Source organism: Oncorhynchus gorbuscha, linkage group LG14 (genome assembly GCF_021184085.1).
Source record: "Oncorhynchus gorbuscha isolate QuinsamMale2020 ecotype Even-year linkage group LG14, OgorEven_v1.0, whole genome shotgun sequence".
Taxonomy (NCBI): domain Eukaryota; kingdom Metazoa; phylum Chordata; class Actinopteri; order Salmoniformes; family Salmonidae; genus Oncorhynchus; species Oncorhynchus gorbuscha.
In genome coordinates, this window is record NC_060186.1 from 40074679 (window position 1) to 40097029 (window position 22351).

The 22351-nt window shown below is 44.8% G+C and overlaps 1 protein-coding gene across 1 annotated transcript in view; it reads right to left on the reverse strand.

Moving 5' to 3' along the window:
- Positions 1-22351, reverse strand: part of LOC123994932 (serine/threonine-protein kinase MRCK beta-like) — a 130654-nt gene that overhangs the window by 43879 nt on the left and 64424 nt on the right. Inside the window, 8 exon segments of the mRNA XM_046298055.1 lie at positions 6622-6770; positions 8983-9088; positions 9240-9364; positions 9611-9716; positions 10135-10388; positions 12976-13086; positions 15440-15682; positions 16447-16580. Of these exon segments, the coding sequence (XP_046154011.1) occupies positions 6622-6770; positions 8983-9088; positions 9240-9364; positions 9611-9716; positions 10135-10388; positions 12976-13086; positions 15440-15682; positions 16447-16580 (1228 nt within the window).

Consider the following 22351-nt stretch of genomic DNA (forward strand, 5'->3'; position numbering starts at 1 on the left):
CAGAACTCTGTTCCGGAGTTCTAAATTGAGCAGCTGCTGAAAAATGAGCTCCTGTATATATTGAGATTTAAATGGTTTTTTAGAGTGAAGTACATCGAAAAAAAATCAAGAGAAAACTGCAAAACTCAATAGAAGACAAAACAAGGAACAAACCAAAAAAGACAGGCTTTTGAAAAATTAACTATTTTTCATAAAATTGTACAGTTATCTTAGCTAGCTGAATTGCTAGCAGAATTGTTTACTTGTTGCTAAGCAGTTGCTAGGGACTCTCCTGGAAGAAGCTAGCTAGTTTACAAGGAATAACAACAAAAAATATCTAGTTAACAGAAGAAAGGAAGACAAAATAAGGACAAAAGAAAAGAAGAAAAGGAAAAGAAAGAGGACAACAAAGTGAAACAGTCAGCACTTCTATTGCAACTTCGTATTTCGTCGTCCTAACGTAGTCTACACTGCCATCTGCCCAGCAGCTAGCCAGCTAGCAAACGTCCACCGTCTACCGAATAGCAGCACTGTAGAAACTATTACACTCAACTGAACGACTTGATTAGTGTAGTGTTAGCTAGCTACATAGTTGTCTTTGCTGTCTTCGTATCCAAGATAATTGTGTAGTTTAGAGCGTGTAGTCTTAGAGTGATTATTTTAATTTACCGAGGTTAGCTAGCCAGCTATTTGTCGTCCTTAACGTAGGAGACACTGCTAGATAGCCAACAGCTAGCCAACGTCTACTGAATAGAACTTCCGCACTCAACAACCCGGTCGCATTCCGCTTCGCTCCACAGGTAGTATCACATTTTTCATTTCATTTCATTACAGCACAACGGTTTGATTTGTTTGATCGTAGCTAGCTACATAGCTAGCTACATAGCCGTCTGTGTATTAAAGATAATTGTGTAGTCTAGAGCGATTTTCTAGGTTAGCTAGCCAGCTATTGTCGTTCTTTTAACGCAACGTAACGTAATCAACACTGCTAGCTAGCCAGCTAGCCCCCGAATAGCAGCACTGTAGAAACTATTACACTCAACGGAACGACTTGATTAGTGTAGTGTCAACAACGCAGCCACTGCCAGCTAGCCTACAAAGTCAACAACGCAGCCACTGCCAGCTAGCCTACTTCAGCAGTACTGTATCATTTTAATCATTTTAGTGAATAAGATTCTTGCTACGTAAGCTTAACTTTCTGAACATTCGAGACGTGTAGTCCAATTGTCATTCCAATCTCCTTGCATTAGCGTAGCCTCTTCTGTAGCCTGTCAACTATGTGTCTGTCTATCCCTGTTCTCTCCTCTCTGCACAGACCATAGAAACGCTCCACAACGCGTGGCCGCTGCCACCCTAATCTGGTGGTCCCAGCGTGCACGACCCACGTGGAGTTCCAGGTCTCCGGTAGCCTCTGGAACTGCCGATCTACAGCCAACAAGGCAGAGTTCATCTCAGCCTATGCCTCCCTCCAGTCCCTTGACTTCTTGGCACTGACAGAAACATGGATCACCACAGATAACACTGCTACTCCTACTGCTCTCTCTTCGTCCGCCCACGTGTTCTCGCACACCCCGAGAGCTTCTGGTCAGCGGGGTGGTGGCATCGGGATCCTCATCTCTCCCAAGTGGTCATTCTCTCTTTCTCCCCTTACCCATCTGTCTATCGCCTCCTTTGAATTTCATGCTGTCACAGTTACCAGCCCTTTCAAGCTTAACATCCTTATCATTTATCGCCCTCCAGGTCCCCTCGGAGAGTTCATCAATGAGCTTGATGCCTTGATAAGCTCCTTTCCTGAGGACGGCTCACTTCCCACAGTTCTGGGCGACTTTAACCTCCCCACGTCTACCTTTGACTCATTCCTCTCTGCCTCCTTCTTTCCACTCCTCTCCTCTTTTGACCTCACCCTCTCACCTTCCCCCCTACTCACAAGGCAGGCAATACGCTCGACCTCATCTTTACTAGATGCTGTTCTTCCACTAACCTCATTGCAACTCCCCTCCAAGTCTCCGACCACTACCTTGTATCCTTTTCCCTCTCGCTCTCATCCAAAACTTCCCACACTGCCCCTACTCGGATGGTATCGCGCTGTCCCAACCTTCGCTCTCTCTCCCCCACTACTCTCTCCTCTTCCATCCTATCATCTCTTCCCTCTGCTCAAACCTTCTCCAACCTATCTCCTGATTCTGCCTCCTCAACCCTCCTCTCCTCCCTTTCTGCATCCTTTGACTCTCTATGTCCCCTATCTTCCAGGCCGGCTCGGTCCTCCCCTCCCGCTCTGTGGCTTGACGACTCATTGCGAGCTCACAGAACAGGGCTCCGGGCAGCCGAGCGGAAATGGAGGAAAACTCGCCTCCCTGCGAACCTGGCATCCTTTCACTCCCTCCTCTCTACATTTTCCTCCTCTGTCTCTGCTGCTAAAGCCACTTTCTACCACTCTAAATTCCAAGCATCTGCCTCTAACCCTAGGAAGCTCTTTGCCACCTTCTCCTCCCTCCTGAATCCTCCTCCCCCTCCCCCCCCTCCCTCTCTGCAGATGACTTCGTCAACCATTTTGAAAAGAAGGTCGACGACATCCGATCCTCGTTTGCTAAGTCAAACGACACCGCTGGTTCTGCTCACACTGCCCTACCCTGTGCTCTGACCTCTTTCTCCCCTCTCTCTCCAGATGAAATCTCGCGTCTTGTGACGGCCGGCCGCCCAACAACCTGCCCGCTCGACCCTATCCCCTCCTCTCTTCTCCAGACCATTTCCGGAGACCTTCTCCCTTACCTCACCTCGCTCATCAACTTATCCCTGACCGCTGGCTACGTCCCTTCCGTCTTCAAGAGAGCGAGAGTTGCACCCCTTCTGAAAAAACCTACACTCCATCCCTCAGATGTCAACAACTACAGACCAGTATCCCTTCTTTCTTTTCTCTCCAAAACTCTTGAACGTGCCGTCCTTGGTCAGCTCTCCCGCTATCTCTCTCAGAATGACCTTCTTGATCCAAATCAGTCAGGTTTCAAGACTAGTCATTCAACTGAGACTGCTCTTCTCTGTATCACGGAGGCGCTCCGCACCGCTAAAGCTAACTCTCTCTCCTCTCATCCTTCTAGACCTATCGGCTGCCTTCGATACTGTGAACCATCAGATCCTCCTCTCCACCCTCTCCGAGTTGGGCATCTCCGGCGCGGCCCACGCTTGGATTGCGTCCTACCTGACAGGTCGCTCCTACCAGGTGGCGTGGCGAGAATCTGTCTCCTCACCACGCGTTCTCACCACTGGTGTCCCCCAGGGCTCTGTTCTAGGCCCTCTACTATTCTCGCTATACACCAAGTCACTTGGCTCTGTCATAACCTCACATGGTCTCTCCTATCATTGCTATGCAGACGACACACAATTAATCTTCTCCTTTCCCCCTTCTGATGACCAGGTGGCGAATCGCATCTCTGCATGTCTGGCTGACATATCAGTGTGGATGACAGATCACCACCTCAAGCTGAACTTCGGCAAGACGGAGCTGCTCTTCCACCCGGGGAAGGACTGCCCGTTCCATGATCTCGCCATCACGGTTGACAACTCCATTGTGTCCTCCTCCCAGAGCGCTAAGAACCTTGGCGTGATCCTGGACAACACCCTGTCGTTCTCAACTAACATCAAGGCGGTGGCCCGTTCCTGTAGGTTCATGCTCTACAACATCCGCAGAGTACGACCCTGTCTCACACAGGAAGCGGCGCAGGTCCTAATCCAGGCATTTGTCATCTCCCGTCTGGATTACTGCAACTCGCTGTTGGCTGGGCTCCCTGCCTGTGCCATTAAACCCCTACAACTCATCCAGAACGCCGCAGCCCGTCTAGTGTTCAACCTTCCCAAGTTCTCTCACGTCACCCCGCTCCTCCGCTCTCTCCACTGGCTTCCAGTTGAAGCTCGCATCCGCTACAAGACCATGGTGCTTGCCTACGGAGCTGTGAGGGGAACGGCACCTCAGTACCTCCAGGCTCTGATCAGGCCCTACACCCAAATAAGGGCACTGCGTTCATCCACCTCTGGCCTGCTCGCTTCCCTACCACTGAGGAAGTACAGTTCCCGCTCAGCCCAGTCAAAACTGTTCGCTGCTCTGGCTCCCCAATGGTGGAACAAACTCCCTCACGACGCCAGGACAGCGGAGTCAATCACCACCTTCCGGAGACACCTGAAACCCCACCTCTTGAAGGAATACCTAGGATAGGATAAAGTAATCCTTCTCACCCCCCTTAAAATATTTAGATGCAATATTGTAAAGTGGCTGTTCCACTGGATGTCATAAGGTGAATGCACCAATTTGTAAGTCGCTCTGGATAAGAGCGTCTGCTAAATGACTTAAATGTAAATGTAATGTAAAATGAAAAAGTCTTGATTGGCTGAGAAAACGACTGGGCTGGACATGCCGAGACATTATTTTGGATTGGTCTGCCATGTTGCACACTTCTGTCTATAACATGAGCTGGTCAGTATGTGTAAGTAATCCATTCTAACACAGCTTTTTTGAAAGATAACACGTAGTAAAACTGCAAAAGTGTTGCTCTCCACTTTCTGGAGGACAGAGTTTTGAAATCAGTGGAATTAGAGAACGATCGCTAAGGAGATGGAGAAAATTCTAGTGTTTGATTGCAAATATGCAGACGGAGTTGAAAAGAGAACACACTGAAGGCTGTTGTATAAAAACCTGTCTCCGGATTATACCTTCAAACTAAGGGCAACCATGGTCCATGCATGTAAGTGGGTAAATTAGTCTAGCTAGCTCAATTTTCAGATATTACACGTTTCTAATTTTGTCAGAAGGTCGTTTTCATTTCAAGATAAAGTGTACTTTTAGCTAGTTAACGTTAGCTGGCTGGCTCGCTAGCTAACGTTACGTGTATGATCTGTGTGTAGTTATATTATTTGTATCTCCAAGCCAATTGCATTGCTAGTTATAGCCTAATGTAGCTAGCTAACATTGAATCTGGTTGGTTAGATACCTGCAAATTCATGCATGGTAGTAACTTTATGAGTTGGGATTATGGTTCATTGTTATGCTATTTATTATTTATTTAACTAGGCAAGTCAGTTAAGAAAAAATTATTGTTTACAATGACGGCCTACACCGACCAAACCCTAACGACGCAGGGCCAACTGTGCGCCGCCCTATGGGACACCCAATCACGGCCTGTTATGATACAGCCCGGAATCTAACCAGGGTCTATAGTGATGCCTCTAGCCATGAGATGCAGTGCCTTAGACCGATGCGCCACTAGCTACAGATCTAAACAAAAGTCCTCTACTATGCAAGTAACCATTTTAATAGAATGTTCATGATGCCACTGCGACAACTGTCAATAGACATAGCTGATAAATTCACTCTGGCTATCAACTGCGATTTCAGAGCACTGTTGTCTGAGTGTGCCGGAGCACAGAATAACTGACATTTCCGAACGCTCAACACCCGTTGAATACGGCCGGTGTCAGTTATTGTTGGTAAAAAAGCGTAATTAAATTGTTGCCAGCAGCACAGTTACAGTCACCGATGCTCTGAATAACATAAAAACAGCCTAACCAGCTCTGCTAGGGTGAGTAAAATGGTCAGAATGAGCTGTTCTCTCAAAAGTGTCGAAGTAGCTAGCAAGCTAGTGTAACGGATGTGAAACGGCTAGCTTAGTTAGCGGTGTGCGCTAAATAGCGTTTCAATCGGTTACGTTACTTGCTCTGAGACCTTGAAGTAGTGTTTCCCCTTGCTCTGCAAGGGCCGTGGCTTTTGTGGAGCGATGGGTAACGATGCTTCGAGGGTGACTGTTGTTGATGTGTTCAGAAGGTCCCTGGTTCGCGCCCGGGTATGGGCAAGGGGACGGTTTAAAATTATACTGTTACACTAGCCAACGTTAGCGTGGGTACTTGACTGCTGCTGTTAGGTCAGAACGCTCGGATCAATCCTACTCCGGCCAGAACATCCAGTACGCACACTGAACACAGAGCGAAATGCTCTGAATTTACAAACGGACAATATGACAATGCTCTGAATTCAGCACTTTGAGCACACTCTGGCACTCCAGATTGTAAATTTATAAACACACCAGTAGTATAAACCAGCCTTTAGCCTTAATCATTGGTTGTTTAGTACATGGCCTCACATGTGAATCCTTAAAGGGTTGGGGGGGGCTAAGTCTTTAGAGGTGTGAACAATGCTCAATGGGTGTAGACAAAGAGCTCTCCAGTAGGTGTACCAAAATGGTAAAAGGCCATTTTCTAAAAAAGTTGAGTTACAAGTTTATCAACTTTCAAAGCAAAATTACATTCCCATTGTTCCTGAAATGCAGTGTATGATAAACCATTTTGTAGCTCTGAGTCTCTACTTTATCCAATGTAAAAAAACACCATTTCAAATTTTTCTCCATAATACTGAATTGAGCTGGCCGGTCACATATTCCAAATAGAATGCTTTATATTGTGTATCTGAAAAGTAAAACTAATATTGTAACAAAACAAAGCTGCAACATCGTATGGCAGTGCCTTCCTTGCAATTCCGGTGCGTCACACCACGCGCACTGAGGAAGGTGCAAGGCAAAACCTATGCCATTACACAAGAGGATTTAGAGTTGAGCACATTCTCTTCTTTACGGTTGGGGGGGTCGCCTGGGCGGGGCTGACCTTTCAAAGGAGATGTTGGCGGCCTTGAACTTGTGGAGCTCCTCCTGGACGAGCTGCTTGGCCCGAATCTCAGCGTCCAGGGCCGACTGCAGCTCCAGACGGGCCGACATGTCCAGCTTCTGGCTGCGGCGCACCTTCCACAGGGGGTCCTGGGGACGAGGCAGGATTATTAGATTGTATTCAGGGTGGGGAGCAAGGTTTCATGTGATTACATTAATCAGTGGTCAATTCAACTCGCTCTGAGTATGGGGTGCAGTTAAGAGTACGGCGCTGACAACACCAGGAATGTGGTTTGAATTCTCTGGTGGGCCAAAATGAGCTAACTAAGTCACTTAACTGATTCCTGTCAGAGATGAGTAACCAGGCAACTGGCCAATAAGGTGACTTCCTCTACGTGCTGAATCTGCTCCTGTATTCACATTCTCTCCATGGTAAGTCTGGTGACTGGTTTTCCAGGAATCACTGGGTTCCTGTCTATAATCAAGCTGTGATGTAATAGTCCACATGTAATTCAATAGAGTGTGTAAGACGTAAGAATCCGTCATTCTAGAAAAAAAGATAACTGAACATGGCCTCAATGAAAACACCTGTTCAACAATAAAACCTCAAACAACCATATCGGCCCAACTAAAATACAATTCAGCAGGTGCAAAAAATCCTATGACATTTCATTAATTCCACCCTACCCTCTCTCACAAACACAATGCGATGGACATGTTAAATTGAGCGAAGGAGGGAGCGCCATTCGGCTGCCGATGACAAATTGACTTTTCAGGATGACATTCCGTGGATGCTGACGGATCGCGTAACATCGCGGCCTAAAGAGCCAGGAAATGATGATGCATCATATGGGGGGGGGGGGGGGGGGGTTAGAGAGCGAGAGAGAGAGAGAGGGGGGGGCAATATGTCTGGAATGGATGCTCATATCAATATCACATTCAGGATCGATACAGTGCTATATAGTGTATGTGAACCACTGACATACATACATACACTGTACAAACGTCAATATGGAGCACAGTCCAGGACATTAAATTGTGTGTACTTTTTGCACAGCACAAATGTGGAGCCCTTTCTACTCAAAGTAGCTTGAGTGCTATATGAAAAGTAATTGCTTACATTTTGTTCATTGTGACTGAAAGCCATGTCAAATGCAGTGCCTTCTACCAATAGGTGCCCTTTGCAAGGCATTGGAAAACCTCCCTGGTCTTTGAGGTTGAATCTGTGTTTGAAATTCACTGCTCGACTGCGAAACCGTACATATAATTGTATGTGTGGAGTACAAAGATGAGATGTCATAAAAAAAATCATGTTTAACAAAATGATTGCACACAGAGTGAGTCCATGCAACTTATTTAGACTTGCCATAACAAAGGGGTTGAATACTTATTGCTTTCCATTTTTAATTGCACTGAACAAAAATATAAACGCAACACCTAAAGTGTTGGTCCCATGTTTAATGAGCTGAAATAAAAGATCCCAGAAATCTTCCATAAGCACAAAAAGCTTATTTCTCTCAAATGTTGAGTACAAATGTGTTTATATCCCTGCTAGTGAGCATTTCTCCTTTGCCAAAATAATCCATCCACCTGACAGGTGTGGCATATCAAGAAGTCAGTTAAGAACACATTCTTATTTTCAATGTAGGCCCATAGGGCTCCTGTTTAAAGTACAGAACTATGGGCCTACAGTAAGTCAAACCTACTCCATAAGCACCCTATTCCATACATAGTTCTGTACTTTTAACAGGAGCCCTATGGGCCTACAGCAAGTCAAACTTACTCCAAAAGCACCCTATTCCATACATAGGGCTCTGGTCAAAAGTCGTGCACTATGGGGCCAACTCAGTGTGGTGTTAGCGTGTTCGCCCTGAGATTGGAAGGTTGATACCAAACTATAAAAATAGGATTTGTCTGTACTTGGCACTCAGCATTAAGGAAATATATTGGGGGTAAGGAAGGCCCTGCGACAGATTACCGTTCTGTCTAGGGGGTGTACTTGTACCCTCACGCTCCTATGAGTCATTCCGGCAAACTTACACTGGGAAGCACCACTGGGGCATCAGAAAAATTGTAGGTTTATACCACAGCACAGCAGTAATGACAAGGTAAAATGAATAGACAGGGTGTAGCCTACACACTACACAGCTTGTGGTGCTCAGAAACAGCCGCTGGACCCTCCAGTCAGGCAACCTGACCTGCTTCAATTAACATCCGTCCCTAGAGACGCCTGCGCTCAGACCGGGGGGGGGGGGGGGGGGGGGGGGGGGTTAATTTAACAATGACATGTATAATCCCAGGATACAAACACCCCGGAGGGGATGGGGCGTGTGCGTGGGTTTCTCTCTGGTACCCATCTTACCAGTGGCTTGGAGCCCAGGCTGGAGCAGCGGAGTGACTCGAGCTCCTCGGTCATCTTGGAGGCCAAGGCCTGCAGGTAGCCGCGGGCGTCCTTCTCATCGCTCACCCTACGGGGTCAGACAGACATCAGCTTAGGAAAGGTTTCTGAAGAATCTATACAGGCCGTACACAGGGTTTAAACATTTTAAAAACAGAAAAGGAACATTTGCTATCCTATTGGACAAGTTCACAGCCCCGTATAGCTGCCTTTCCCCTCACCACTGAATGATCTCGGCAATCTGGGCCTCCCAGTGAGCCACGCTCTCCTTCTTAGAGGCCAGGTCCTGCAGCTCGTCCTCCAGCTGACGGTTCTGAGCGGTCAGCTTGTCCACAAACGTACACAGCTGAGAGAGAGAAAGCGGGAGATAGCAGGAGATGGAGGGGGGGACGGGGGACCGGGAGATAGTGGGGGTGATGGAGAGGGGGGAGAGAGAGAAAGAGAGTGACAGGAAAGGAGAGAGCAGGAAAGAGGTAGAGAGTGGGGGGGAGAAGAAGAGAGCGATAGCGAGAGAGAGTGTCAGGTTAAGTGTCCATTCACAACGCCTGTCTTTCCCACAGCGTGTACCTCTGTACGTATGTGTGGTCCTTACCCTGTCGGTCTCCGCGTTCAGCTTGCCGTTGTCCTCGGTCAGCATGCTGCGCTCACGCTCGTACTTGTCCTTCAGAGCGCCTACTGCCTCGTCCATCTCGGTTTGCCTGCACACACACGCACAGAATGAGATCAAGTACTCAAGTCTGCAGGTCAAACAGTCGGTCACCCTTGGTTAAACAGCTTGGGGACAGGGCAAATGTAGCCCCTCTTACATCTATAGACGGTTCATATGAGCTCAAAATGAAAGGCTTGTTTTGAAGCTGTAGTACTAGTTTATAATTAGGTTGCTTACAAAGGTTGGGAGTAAAACAAGTTTATATTTGGGGTTCTGATGGGGGACGACAGTTGAACTGAGCTCACAAGTTATTTTCTCCAAGAATCAATGGGTATAAATAATTAGTGGATGCTAGCCTAGCCCACCTTTCACTCTCAACAAAGCCTATGCTATTAAAACCTGTCCTAGCTAGACCTCTACTATCCTAACCCACCTCTTGCTCTTGGAAAAGCCTATCCTAAACCCACCTCTCTTTCTTGGCTTTCTCCAGCTTGTCCTTGAGTACACGCAGCTCCTTGTTCAGGGAGAGCTGCTGGCCCTCTGAGTCGTGGAGCTCTTTCCGGAGGCCCTTGAGCTCACTGGTGTGGGAGGCCTCGCGGCGCACCAACTCCTCCTCGTAGGACAGCACCTTCTTGTCCAGCTCCGACTTTACCCTGGACAGCTCCTGAAGCAGCCCTGGGCTGCTGCTTCCGCTGCCGCGCGCACTGCCCAGCTGCTTCACCTGGGGGGAGGAAGCGAGAGAAATGGCAAATAAACAAAAAATGTACAACATGAAAGAGAGAAAGTTTATAAATCCTCTTAACTTCTTGGTGACACGGGGGCAGGTTTGAGTAGCTTAGATGAATAAGGTGCCCAGAGTAAACTGCCTGCTACTCTGTCCCAGATGCTAATATATGCATATTATTAGTAGTATTGGATAGAAAACACTGAAGTTTCTAAAACTGTTAGAATGATGTCTGAGTATAACAGCACTCATATGGCAGGAGAAAACCTGAGAAAAATCCAACCAGGAAGTGAGAAATCTGAGGCTTGTAGTATAACTCAGCCCTTATTGTAGATACATTGGGATATTGGTTGTGTTGCACTCCCTGCGGCTTCCACTAGATGTCAACAGTCTTTAGAACTTTGTTTGAGGCTTCTACTGTGAGGTAGGACCGAATGAGAGAGGAATGAGTCAGGTGTCTGGCAGAGTGCCACAGGCTCTGAGGCGCAGTCACGAGAGAGTTAGCTCTCGTTCCATTGCTTTTCTACAGACATAGGAATTCTCCGGTTGGAACATTATTGAAGATTTATGATAATAAGATTTATGATAACAACATCATCCTAAAGAATGATTCTGTACTTAGTTTGACAAGTTTCTACCTTTAAATTTTCGTCCGACGTTCGGCTGGACCTGAACGCGCTTTTGGATTTGTTTACCAAACGCCCTAACAAAAGAAGCTATTTGGGCATAAATGGACATTATCGAACAAAACAAACATTTATTGTGGAACTGCGATTCCTGGGAGTGCATTCTGATGGGGATCATCAAAGGTAAGTGAATATTTATAATGCCATTTATGACTAATATTGACTACCCAATATGGCGGATATCTTTTTGGCTGCTTTGTTGTCTGAACGCTGTACTCAGATTATTGCATGGTTTGCTTTTTCCGTAAAGTTTTTGGGAAATCTGACACAGCGGTTGCATTAAGGAGAAGTAGATCTCTAATTCCATGTATAACACTTGTATTTTTCATCAACATTTATAATGAATATTTCTGTAAATAGATGTGGCTCTCTGCAAAATCACTGCATGTTTTAGAACTACAGAACGTAATGCACCAATGTAAAATGACATTTTTTGGTAAAAGTATGCACTTTATCGAACAAAACATACATGTATTGTGTAACATGAAGTCCTATGAGTGTCATCTGATGAAGATCATCAAAGGTTAGTGATTCATTTTATCTCTATTTGTGCTTTTTGTGACTTCGCTCTTTGGCTGGAAAAATGGCTGTGTTTTTCTGTGGGTTGGTGGTGACCTAATATAATCGTTTGTGGTGCTTTCTCTGTAAAGCGTTTTTGAAATCAGACACTGTGGCTGGATTAACAAGAATTGTATCTTTAAAATGGTGTAAAATACTTGTATGCTTGAGGAATTGTAATTATGAGATTTTTGTTGTTTTGAATTTGGCGCCCTGCACTTTCACTGGCTGTTGGCGGGGTGGGACGCTACCGTCCCACATATCCCAGAGAGGTTAAGGATCTACGGGATCGGTGTCCCTATACCGGGACGGTTGTTGCATACGTGTGCTATTGTGACTAGAATGATGTAAGTAACAAACTTTCCCGGACATGGGCAGAAAGCTTAAATTCTTGTTAATCTAACTGCTTTGTCCAATTTACAGTAGCTTTCACAATAAAAAACTACCATGCTATTGTTTGAGGAGAGTGTACAACAACACTTTCATCACGGCAACTGGTGTGATACATTCATCTCTGAGGGTAAATAATGTACTTACATTCAGTAATCTTGCTCTGATTTGTCATCCTGAGGGTCCCAGAGATAAAATGTAGCATTGTTTTGTTGGATAAAATCCATTTTTATATTCAAATGTAGGAACTGGGTTCTACAGTTTGAACCCCTGTTGAAAAGGAAAAAATCTGAAAATGGGGTGGACAAAGTGACAGGCTAGCAACGTCACAAAAACGACAGACAAGAATGTCTGAAATGCTTCTCTCATTTTTTCTCTCATCATTATTGCCTTGCTTCCTGGAAGCCAAGGGACCTCCCAATCCAGCCCTGACTGAGTCAGCCCTGGTTTAGATAAGAAGTATATACAGTGAAGTAGTTTTGCATGCCAGGCCATAAACCTTGCTCTAATGCAACCCAGTCAAGCCTCCATAATGCTCTATGGGGGCCAGCTGTTAGTCTAGACCCATTGCCAACAACAAAAAACACACACACACACTATATATAGCCATGCCAGAGGGAAGACCCCTCAGCTATCTGGGGGGAAGGGAGGGGAGAAGGAAAAAGATATAGCAGGGGGATAGGGGAGAGAGTACAAGGATAGTGGAGAGAGCGAGGAAGTGGGGGAGGGGAAAGAGAATGAAAGGGAGAGCAGGGGGATAGGGGAGAGAGTACGACGATAGGGAAAAGGGTGGAAAAGGGAAGCACAGCAGGGAAAGGAGAAAGAGGTAGGTGGGGAGAAGGAGAGGTACTAGTAGGGGTAGGGAGAGGAGAGTTGAGACAGGTAGAGGAGGGAGAGAACGTGAAAGGGCACAGGAACATCAGTGAAAAGGAGCGCGTGTGAACTCTGACCTTGAGGATCTCAAGTTCCATCTCCAGCTGTTTGGAGTAGACCTCGCTGTGCTCACGCAGCTTACGCTGCTTAGATGCCTCCGCCTTGGCATCCTCCAACTGGGCCTCCAGCTAACACACAAACACATTGAGACAAAGCAGAGGTTAACGTCAACATACAGTTTTATATCCTTCCACCAGGAAATATTTATGCACACATATACCACGTTCTTATTCTAAACCACACCAAACATTCATGGGCATGTATTGAGTAAATATGTGTATTGGCATTATGCATACCAGTACTGTGAATATGAATGAACAGTATTTGGGAGATGGTGAGGAGATGAGACATTGGTTTATCACCCTCCCTGGCCCCATTAACTTCAGCTGGGGTCACCAAAACCCATGTGGAATCTAAAAACACAGGCAAGGCCAAAGCAATATGGAGGAAGCCTTCTAGGAATTTGCTTTAACCTGCCCAGTTCTTCAATGTCAGTGGAGGTGGAGGACGCTATTTTAGGACTACTGAGATACAACCCTAGGTTGTTTTGGCAGTGTGTGTATTATGTTTCCTAACCCCTAAAAGGGCTCTACAAACTCTATGCAAACTGAGCTATGGTGTATCTTATACGGTCCATTCCATAAATTCAGCTGCACTTAGGTACGTAGAATTGTGTAGAGAGAGACGCAAACAGAGAGACGCAAACAGAACTCCGGCGTTCCGTTTGCATAGAGTAAAGTTCACAGGTAACTTTTGAGATATTTTGTAGTCACGTTGAGCAAGTTGGAACAGGTGTTTTTCTGGATCAAACGCGCCAAATAAATGGACATTTTGGATATATATCGACGGAATTAATCTAACAAAAGGACAATTTGCGATGTTTATGGGACATATTGGAGTGCCAACAAAAGAAGCTCGTTAAAGGTAAGGCATGTTTTATATTTTTATTTCTGCGTTCTGTGTCACGCCTGCAGGGTTGAAATATGCTTTTCTCTCTTTGTTTACGGAGGTGGTATCCTCAGATAATAGCATCGTATGCTTTCGCCAAAAAGCCTTTTTGAAATCTGACATGTTAGCTGGATTCACAACAAGTGTGGCTTTAATTTGCCATCTTGCATGTGTGATTTAATGAAAGTTTGATTTTATAGTAATTTATTTGAATTTGGCGCTCCACATTCTCCCTGGCTTTTGGCCAGGTGAGACGCTAGCGTCCCACATATCCCAGAGAGGTTAAGGGGATTCTGACATTCAGATGGAGAAATAAACAAATGGATAAAAAGCTGATGATCAAAGATACAGCTGGAGAGGTGTCACGATCGTTATAATGAGTGGACCAAGATGCAGCATGGTATGGTTACACCCTCTTTATTAGGTAGTGAAACTCAAAGAAAACAAAAAAACACTCAGCTCAGGTAGTGCTCGCAGGCAACTATACATAGACAAGATCCCACAAAGCACAATGGGGATCATATTTAAATATGATCCCCAATCAGAGACAACAATAAACAGCTGCCTCTGATTGGGAACCATACCAGGCCAACATAGATATATAATTCACCTAGATAACCCACCCTTAAAATCACACCCGACCTAACCAACATAGAGAATAAACATCTCTATGGTCAGGGCGTGACAAGAGGAGAGAAGTTGGTTTGTGCTTTCTGAATGGCAGGAGGAGCCATAACACTAAAACAGGTTGCGTGTTGAGGTTTAGAGTCTGGTATTCTTGTATAGACAGTCACATAAGCACACACACAGTTAATAATACACATATCAACCACAACCAATACACTCAATTATGCCCTCATCACAGAAAGCTAAACATTGCTAACACATTGCCATTCCACCTCCGGCATGCTAACTTTATCCACAATTGTTAGCATGCTAAGTGTTAGTGAACTTAATGTTAGTAAGCTAAGACTTAGCAAGCCAAATGTTAACAGAGATGGTAGAGAAAGCGAAACCACCTAAATGTTTTCAGGTCGGGGCAGGGCCACTCTGGTTTGCTTATTGCCCTTGACCTGCAGAGGTGGTGTCCCAGAGACTATAGAGAAAGGAGACATCTCACTGGCAAATTGTTTCTGGTCAGGATGGGGTGGGTGGGGCGAGCGTGGTGGGGACAATAAGTTGACCAGAAGCAGCTGTTCCCTCTCTCGGGAAAGTATACTCACGAGAGAAAACGACCACTTACAAAGACAGGAACAGTGACAATTTTTTCAACAGTAAATGGCCTGAGTGAACTCTAAAATTATCCACCATTATTGATGCTAGCAAGCAAAGACTTAGCAAGTGAACAAGATAAACATTAGCAAGCTAAGAGTTAGCAATCTAAGTACTAGCAAGGTAAAGGTTAGCAAGCTAAATGTTAGCGAGCTAAGTGTTATAAAGCAAAACCAAACAAATTGTTACTTAGCAAGCTAAATGCTAGCACTTTAAGTGTTAGCATTAGTGAGCAGCGCGCTAGTCACTTTTCCGTCTCACCTCCTTGCGAACCTTCTCAGTCTTGCGGATGTCCTGGCGCATTGCGTCCACCTTCTGCACAGCAGCATCCATCTCCTCCTCCTTGTCGCGGAGCTGGCGCGAGAGGCGCTGCTTGGTGGAACGCAGCTCGGCCATGCGTTCATTCAGCTCAGAGAACTCCTGAAGGGCCAGTTTCCTCTGGCTATGGGCCTCCTTCAGCTCCTTGGTCTGGGACTTGAGGCGCTCCAGGGACTCCACCAGTTGCTGTTGGTGGAGAAGGAGAGGGGAAGCATGGGGGTGAGAGAGAGGTGGAGAGAGTAGATAAGGGAGGGAGAGAGTGAGAAAGAAGGAAGGAGGGTGAGATTGTAGATGGGGAAGAGAAGGAAGGGAGAGGAAGGTTGAGTGAAAGGGTGGGTGGGTAGGTGAGGGAAATGGAGAGAGAAATAAAGAGTCAGGAGAGAGCAGAGGAGGAAGGGTGTGAGGGAGTGAGAGGGCAGCAAAAGAAAAGAGAGCAGAGGAGGAAGGGTGGGAGGGAGTGAGGGCAGCAAAAGAAAAGAGAGCAGAGGAGGAAGGTTGGGAGGGAGTGAGAGGGCAGCAAAAGAAAAGAGAGCAGAGGAGGAAGGGTGGGAGGGAGTGAGAGGGCAGCAAAAGAAAAGAGAGAGAGAGCAGAGGAGGCAGGAGAGATGGTGAGAGAGAAACAGACAGAGCCAGACAGAATGAAAGGTGAGTAGATGAAATGAGGAGAGGGAGCGAAAGCATGAGAGAAAGAAAGAGAAAGGAGGATGAGAGGAGAGGAATCGGGAGAGAAATAAAAAGTAATCAGTTAACTACCAATTATAAGCTCGACTGACACTAAAACATACATAGATAATTAGCACCGAACAAATTAATAATCTCCAGCTCCACACCAAAATGTGAAAATGGTGGGTTTCTATGGCTGCCTGAACTTGTCCAATAACAAACACATGGTGTGCACTAATAAAAATGAGCCTGGGGTGGGTTTGAAGGTCAGGGGGGGGTGATGTTACCTTGTGGATTTCCTCCTTCTCTAGTCTAAGGGATTTGACCTGCTTGTCCAGGGTATTCAGCTTGGAGGAGGAGCTCTCGAAGTCCTGGCGCAGCGTCACCACCTCCTCCAGCTGGTGCTCCAGCTTATCAGAGTCTGAAAGGGCAAAAAGGGGGGACTTCCTGGTTAGCGGGATGGTGATAGGTTAGGGTCAATGTTTCCCAAAAGGTCACAATTTTACTGGAGAAGGGCTTCAGACTGGGTTTCAGGAAGAAATCTTTGATTTATTTTGTAAAGAAAACTAATAAAATATACTACTTTGTTTATGCAAAAGGTGACAAGAACTGAGCCCTACAGATGTAGAACCATAGATGTGCCTTATATATACACACAGTACCAGTCAAAGGTTTGGACAACACCTACTCAAAAGGTTTTTCTTTACTTTTACTATTTTCTACTTTGTAGAAAAATAGTGAAGATATCAAAACTATGAAATAACAAATACATATATTTGAGATTCTTCAAAGTAGCCACCCTTTGACACTCTTGGCATTCTCTCAACCAGCTTCATGAGGAATGCTTTTCCAACAGTCTTGAAAGAGTTCCCACATATGCTTAGCACTTGTTGGCTGCTTTTCCTACAGTCCAACTCATCCCAAACCAATCTCAATTGGGTTGAGGTCGGGTGATCCTGGAGGCCAGGTCATCTGATGCAGCACTCCATCAGTCTCCTTCTTGGTCAAATAGCCTTTACACAGCCTGGAGTCAAATGATAGTCTCACTAAGGGCAAACCAGATGGGATGGCATTTCGCTGCAGAATACTGTGGTAGTCATGCTGGTTAAGTGTGCCTTGAATTATAAATAAATCACTGACTGTGTCAACAGAAAAGCACCCCCACACATATATATATATACATACAGTTGAAGAAGGAAGTTTACATACATTTAGGAGTCATTAAAACACATTTTTCAACCACTTCACAAATTTCTTGTTAACTTCTTATTGGCAGTATTGAGTTTGGATGAATAAAGTGCCCAGAGTAAACTGCCTGCTACTCAGGCCCAGAAGCTAAGATATGCAATATTATTAGTAGATTTGGATAGAAAACAATCTGAAGTTTTTAAAACTGTTTGAATGATGTCTGTGAGTATAACAGAACTCATATGGCAGGCAAAAACCTGAGAAAAAATCCAACCAGGGAGTGGGAAATCTGAGGTTTGTAGGCTTTCAAGTCTTTGCCTACCCAATATACAGTGTAAAATGTGGTACGATTGCACTTCCTAAGGCTTCCACTAGATGTCAACAGTCTTTAGAACTTTGTTTCAGGCTTCTACTGTGAAGGGGGAGCGAATGAGAACCGTTTGACTAAGAGGTCTGGCAGAATGCCATGAGCTAAGTCATGCGTGTGGCCGTGAGAGTGAGCTGCGTTCCTTTTCATTTCTAAAGACAAAGGAATTGTCTGGTTGAAACATTATTGAAGATTGTTAAAAACATCCTAAAGATTGATTCTATACTTCGTTTGACATGTTTCTACTAACTGTAATATAACTTTTTTGACTTTTCATCTGGACTAAGTGCCTGCGCCTCGTCAATTTGGATTTGTGAACTAAACGCGCAAACAAAGTATTGAGATAACAAAAGTTTATTGACCAAATACTTATTTCTTATTTCCACCATTTGCAAATAAATTCATTAAAAATCCTACAATGTGATTTTCTGGATTTTTTCCCCTCATTTTGTCTGTCATAGTTGAAGTGTACCTATGATGAAAATTACAAGCCTCATCTTTTTAAGTGGGAGAACTTGCACAATTGGTGGCTGACTAAATACTTTTTTGCCCCACTGTATATCCACAGTAAAACAAGTCCTATATTGACATCACCTGAAAGGACACTCAGCAAGGAAGATGCCACTGCTCCAAAACCACCATCATAAAGCCAGACGACAGTTTGCAACTGCATATTGGGACAAATATTGTTGTTACGGATACCAGTATCCTGTGTGTGTGTGTGTGTGTGTGTGTGTGTGTGTGTGTGTGTGTGTGTGTGTGTGTGTGTGTGTGTGTGTGTGTGTGTGTGTGTGTATATCCCGTGTTCTTTTCTCCCCTCACAGGTGAAAATCATCACTCCCCAATCAGTCACCAATCCAATCATCAATCAGAAGGCACATCTCCTCCTGTTTCCTACCCTATCACAGTTCCTTTCCCTTGGTTTAAAAACCCTGTCAGTTGTTTGCTCTAGAGCTCAATCTCTCTGTAAATGCCATGTCTGTAGGTCTCTGTGTTTTACTCTTTGTGTATTAACCTCTCTTTTGTTTGAGCACCTCCATAGCACTTTGTCCTCACCTGTGAGTATTGTTTTTGGTTATGGTGTTTGTTTGTTTGCTGGTGGGAAAAGGGGAAACCAAGACAAGGGGTGTAGACTACCCGTAGGTAGACTTTGTTAAATACACTAGGTAGAACTGGGCGGACCACCCACTGTATTTTTGGTTAGTTAGCTGTTGTTAAAGTAGGCTAGTCTAGCTTAGGGGTGTTTTTGAATACTTGTTTCTTTCCTTGGGTCCAGCTCAGCCCCTTTTCCTGCTCCCCCCATTACTGTGTGTTTATTAATAAACCTAGAGTTTGACGGTAGATTTCAGTAGTCGTGGTTATTTCGTTCTCAATTTTTCCTTTGTCACAATTCTAATTTGCATGAGTTATGTTACGGGTCTCATTACCATTCCCCCTAGACTGTCGGGCCAAAAGGGATTCGTAACAATTGTACTTTTTGGAGAAATATCCTCTGGTCTGATGAAACAAAAATAGAACTGTTTGGCGATAATGACCATCGTTATGTTTGGAGGAAAAAGGGGGAGGCTTGCAAGCCAAAAAACACCATCCCAAACGTGAAGAACGGGTTGTGGCAGCATTATGTTGTGTGGGTGCTTTGCTGCAGGAGGGACTGGTGCACTTCAGAAAATAGATGCCATCATGAGGGAGGACAATTATGTGGATATACTGAAGCAACATCTCAAGACATCATTCAGGAAGTTGAAGCTTGGTCGCAATGGGTCTTCCAACTGGACAATGACCCCAAGCGTACTTCCAAAGTTGTAGCAAAACAGCTTAAGAACAACAAAGTCAAGGTATTGGAGTGGCCATCACAAAGCCCTGACCTCAATCTCATAGAAAATTTGTGGGCAGAACTGAAAAGGCGTGTGTGAGCAAGGAGGCCAAAAACCTGACTCCGTTACACCAGCTCTGTCAGGAGGAATGGGCCAAAATGCACCCAACTTATTGTGGGAAGCTTGTGGAAAGTTACCCGAAACATTTGACCCAAGTTAAACAATTTAAAGGCAATGCTACCAAATACTAATTGAGTGTATGTAAACTTCTGACCCACTGGGAATGTGATGAAAGAAATAAAAGCTGAAATTAGTCACTCCACTTATTCTGACATTTCACATTCTTAAAATAAAGTGGTGATCCTAACTGAACTAAGACAGGGAATTGTTACTAGGATTAAATGTCAGGAATTGTGAAAAACTGAGTTTAAATGTAATTGGCTAAGGTGTATATAAACTTCAGACTTCAACTGTGTGTGTGTGTGTATATTTTATTTTTTACAATAAACATACTTACATACCGTCAGAAGGCAATTATTTGAGTGCACAATATGACATACAGAAATGAAGTTTAGTTTACAATAAAAAAAATACTCTTTATTATTGTCAGAAAATAAAATGTCGTCCACACTCCCCTACCATGCAGGTCCAATGCTTGGTCAAGAGTTGTTGACATCTGATAGAGTTTAGCATAATAGATCCCTTGCATCAACTGGATTTGCCCGAGCTTTGTTATAACGGCCACTGATCGCTCTACACGAACAATATCTTGAAAATATGATACTCGTGTTTGAGACGAGAGGATTGTAGGGGTAATCCAAGCACTAAGGATAACCTTTTTTACTGCTGTTAACCCCGCATAAATTATTCTGTTCTGAACCATTTGCAGAACAAGTGAAGAGTCATCATTCAATAAAAATAAAAGGTGCATTTTGTTCACAGGGAAACCCATCATTTTGTAAGGAAATCTGAAACATGTGACCAGAACTGGGACCCCACAGGACATTCCCAAAACATGTGACCAGAACTGGGACCCCGCGGGACATTCCCAAAACATGTGACCAGAACTGGGACCCCGCGGGACATTCCCAAAACATGTGACCAGAACTGGGACCCCGCAGGACATTCCCAAAACATGTGACCAGAACTGGGACCCCGCGGGACATTCCCAAAACATGTGACCAGAACTGGGACCCCACGGGACATTCCCAAAACATGTGACCAGAACTGGGACCCCACAGGACATTCCCAAAACATGTGACCAGAACTGGGACCCCACAGGACATTCCCAAAACATGTGACCAGAACTGGGACCCCACGGGACATTCCCAAGACATTTGACCAGAACTGGGACCCCACGGGACATTCCCAAAACATGTGGCCAGAACTGGGACCCCACGGGACATTCCCAAAACATGTGGCCAGAACTGGGACCCCACGGGACATTCCCAAAACATGTGGCCAGAACTGGGACCCCACAGGACATTCCCAAAACATGTGACCAGAACTAGGACCCCACAGGACATTCCCAAAACATGTGCATTAGTGGTGTTCCAACAGCATTCATATGTCATCTATCACATATTGGAGTAGGAATCAGCTTAATCTTAAAATGTCTAAATGGGGTTCCATAACTTCTATGTATAAGCTGGTGTGCTGGGTTTTTAGAGGAAACAAATACATTCTCCCAAATGATATCTCAGTTCAGGTTGTGTCCCAGTCTCTGCATTTCACGGTTCCATACTAGTGACACCCAATGTAAAGCATTTAACAGACAGCAGCCAATCATAGGTATCAGAGACCATTTTAGATGTTAATGAAGGGTCTATCCATGTAAGCATTATGCGGGATGTTAAGACAGCAGCCAATCATAAGTATAAGAGACCATTTTAGATGTTAATGAAGGGTCTATCCATGTAAGCATTATGTGGGATGTTAACGGGGCATCCCATGGTAGACCATAAGCTTTTAACAAAGATCTTAACTGTAAGTAAAGAAACCATGAAAAGCCTGGAATTTAATACATTTGTTTGAGGTCCTGGAAAGGTGTATGCAGCAGCATATGCACACTCTTATCTGTCCACAATGGGTACACAAAAGGCTTATTGTTTGTCAGCAGGTTATGTCATATAGGAGAAGGTTCACAGAACATCTTAGTGTTGCCTATATGTTCATCAGCGTAGTACCATACTTGTAATGAGTTGGAAATAATTGAACCAAATTTTATGCTGTTGCTGCTTTGACCTTGATACTACCGGAAGAACCTTCACTGTAAGTCTATGCGGTGCAACAAGTGCCTCCATGCCTCTACAAGAAGCTGCAATAGAATCATCGGACCATACTCAATGATTTTATTTGTAAAGACAAGTAATATAATTTGTAACGTGGAAGAGACAAGCCTCCTATTCCCTTTAACTGCGTAAGAGTATCATATCGAATGTGTGGCTTTTTATTATTCCAAATAAACTGAGGTCATCGACTTCAATTCCTCAATGTATTTTGGCGGAAGTGGTACAGGCAGCACAGAGAAAATAAAATGTTGTCGACCGAGTACGTTCATTTTTGCTACAGCAATCCTACCTTGTAATGAGATGAGAGAGAACCCTCTCTGCAAATCAGAGGTGATCTCTTCTTTTAGTTTGACAAAGTTCATTCTGCAAACTTGAGAAATTTTGGTGGGTATGCATACGTCCAAATAAATAAAGTCTGCCTCATGCCACTGCACCGGATATGTAGCAAGCAAAGTAAGCAATTTCGCAGGGCAATTAAGGGGCACCAGTATAGATTTGTCCCCACTTTATTTGATATCCAGAGAATTAACTG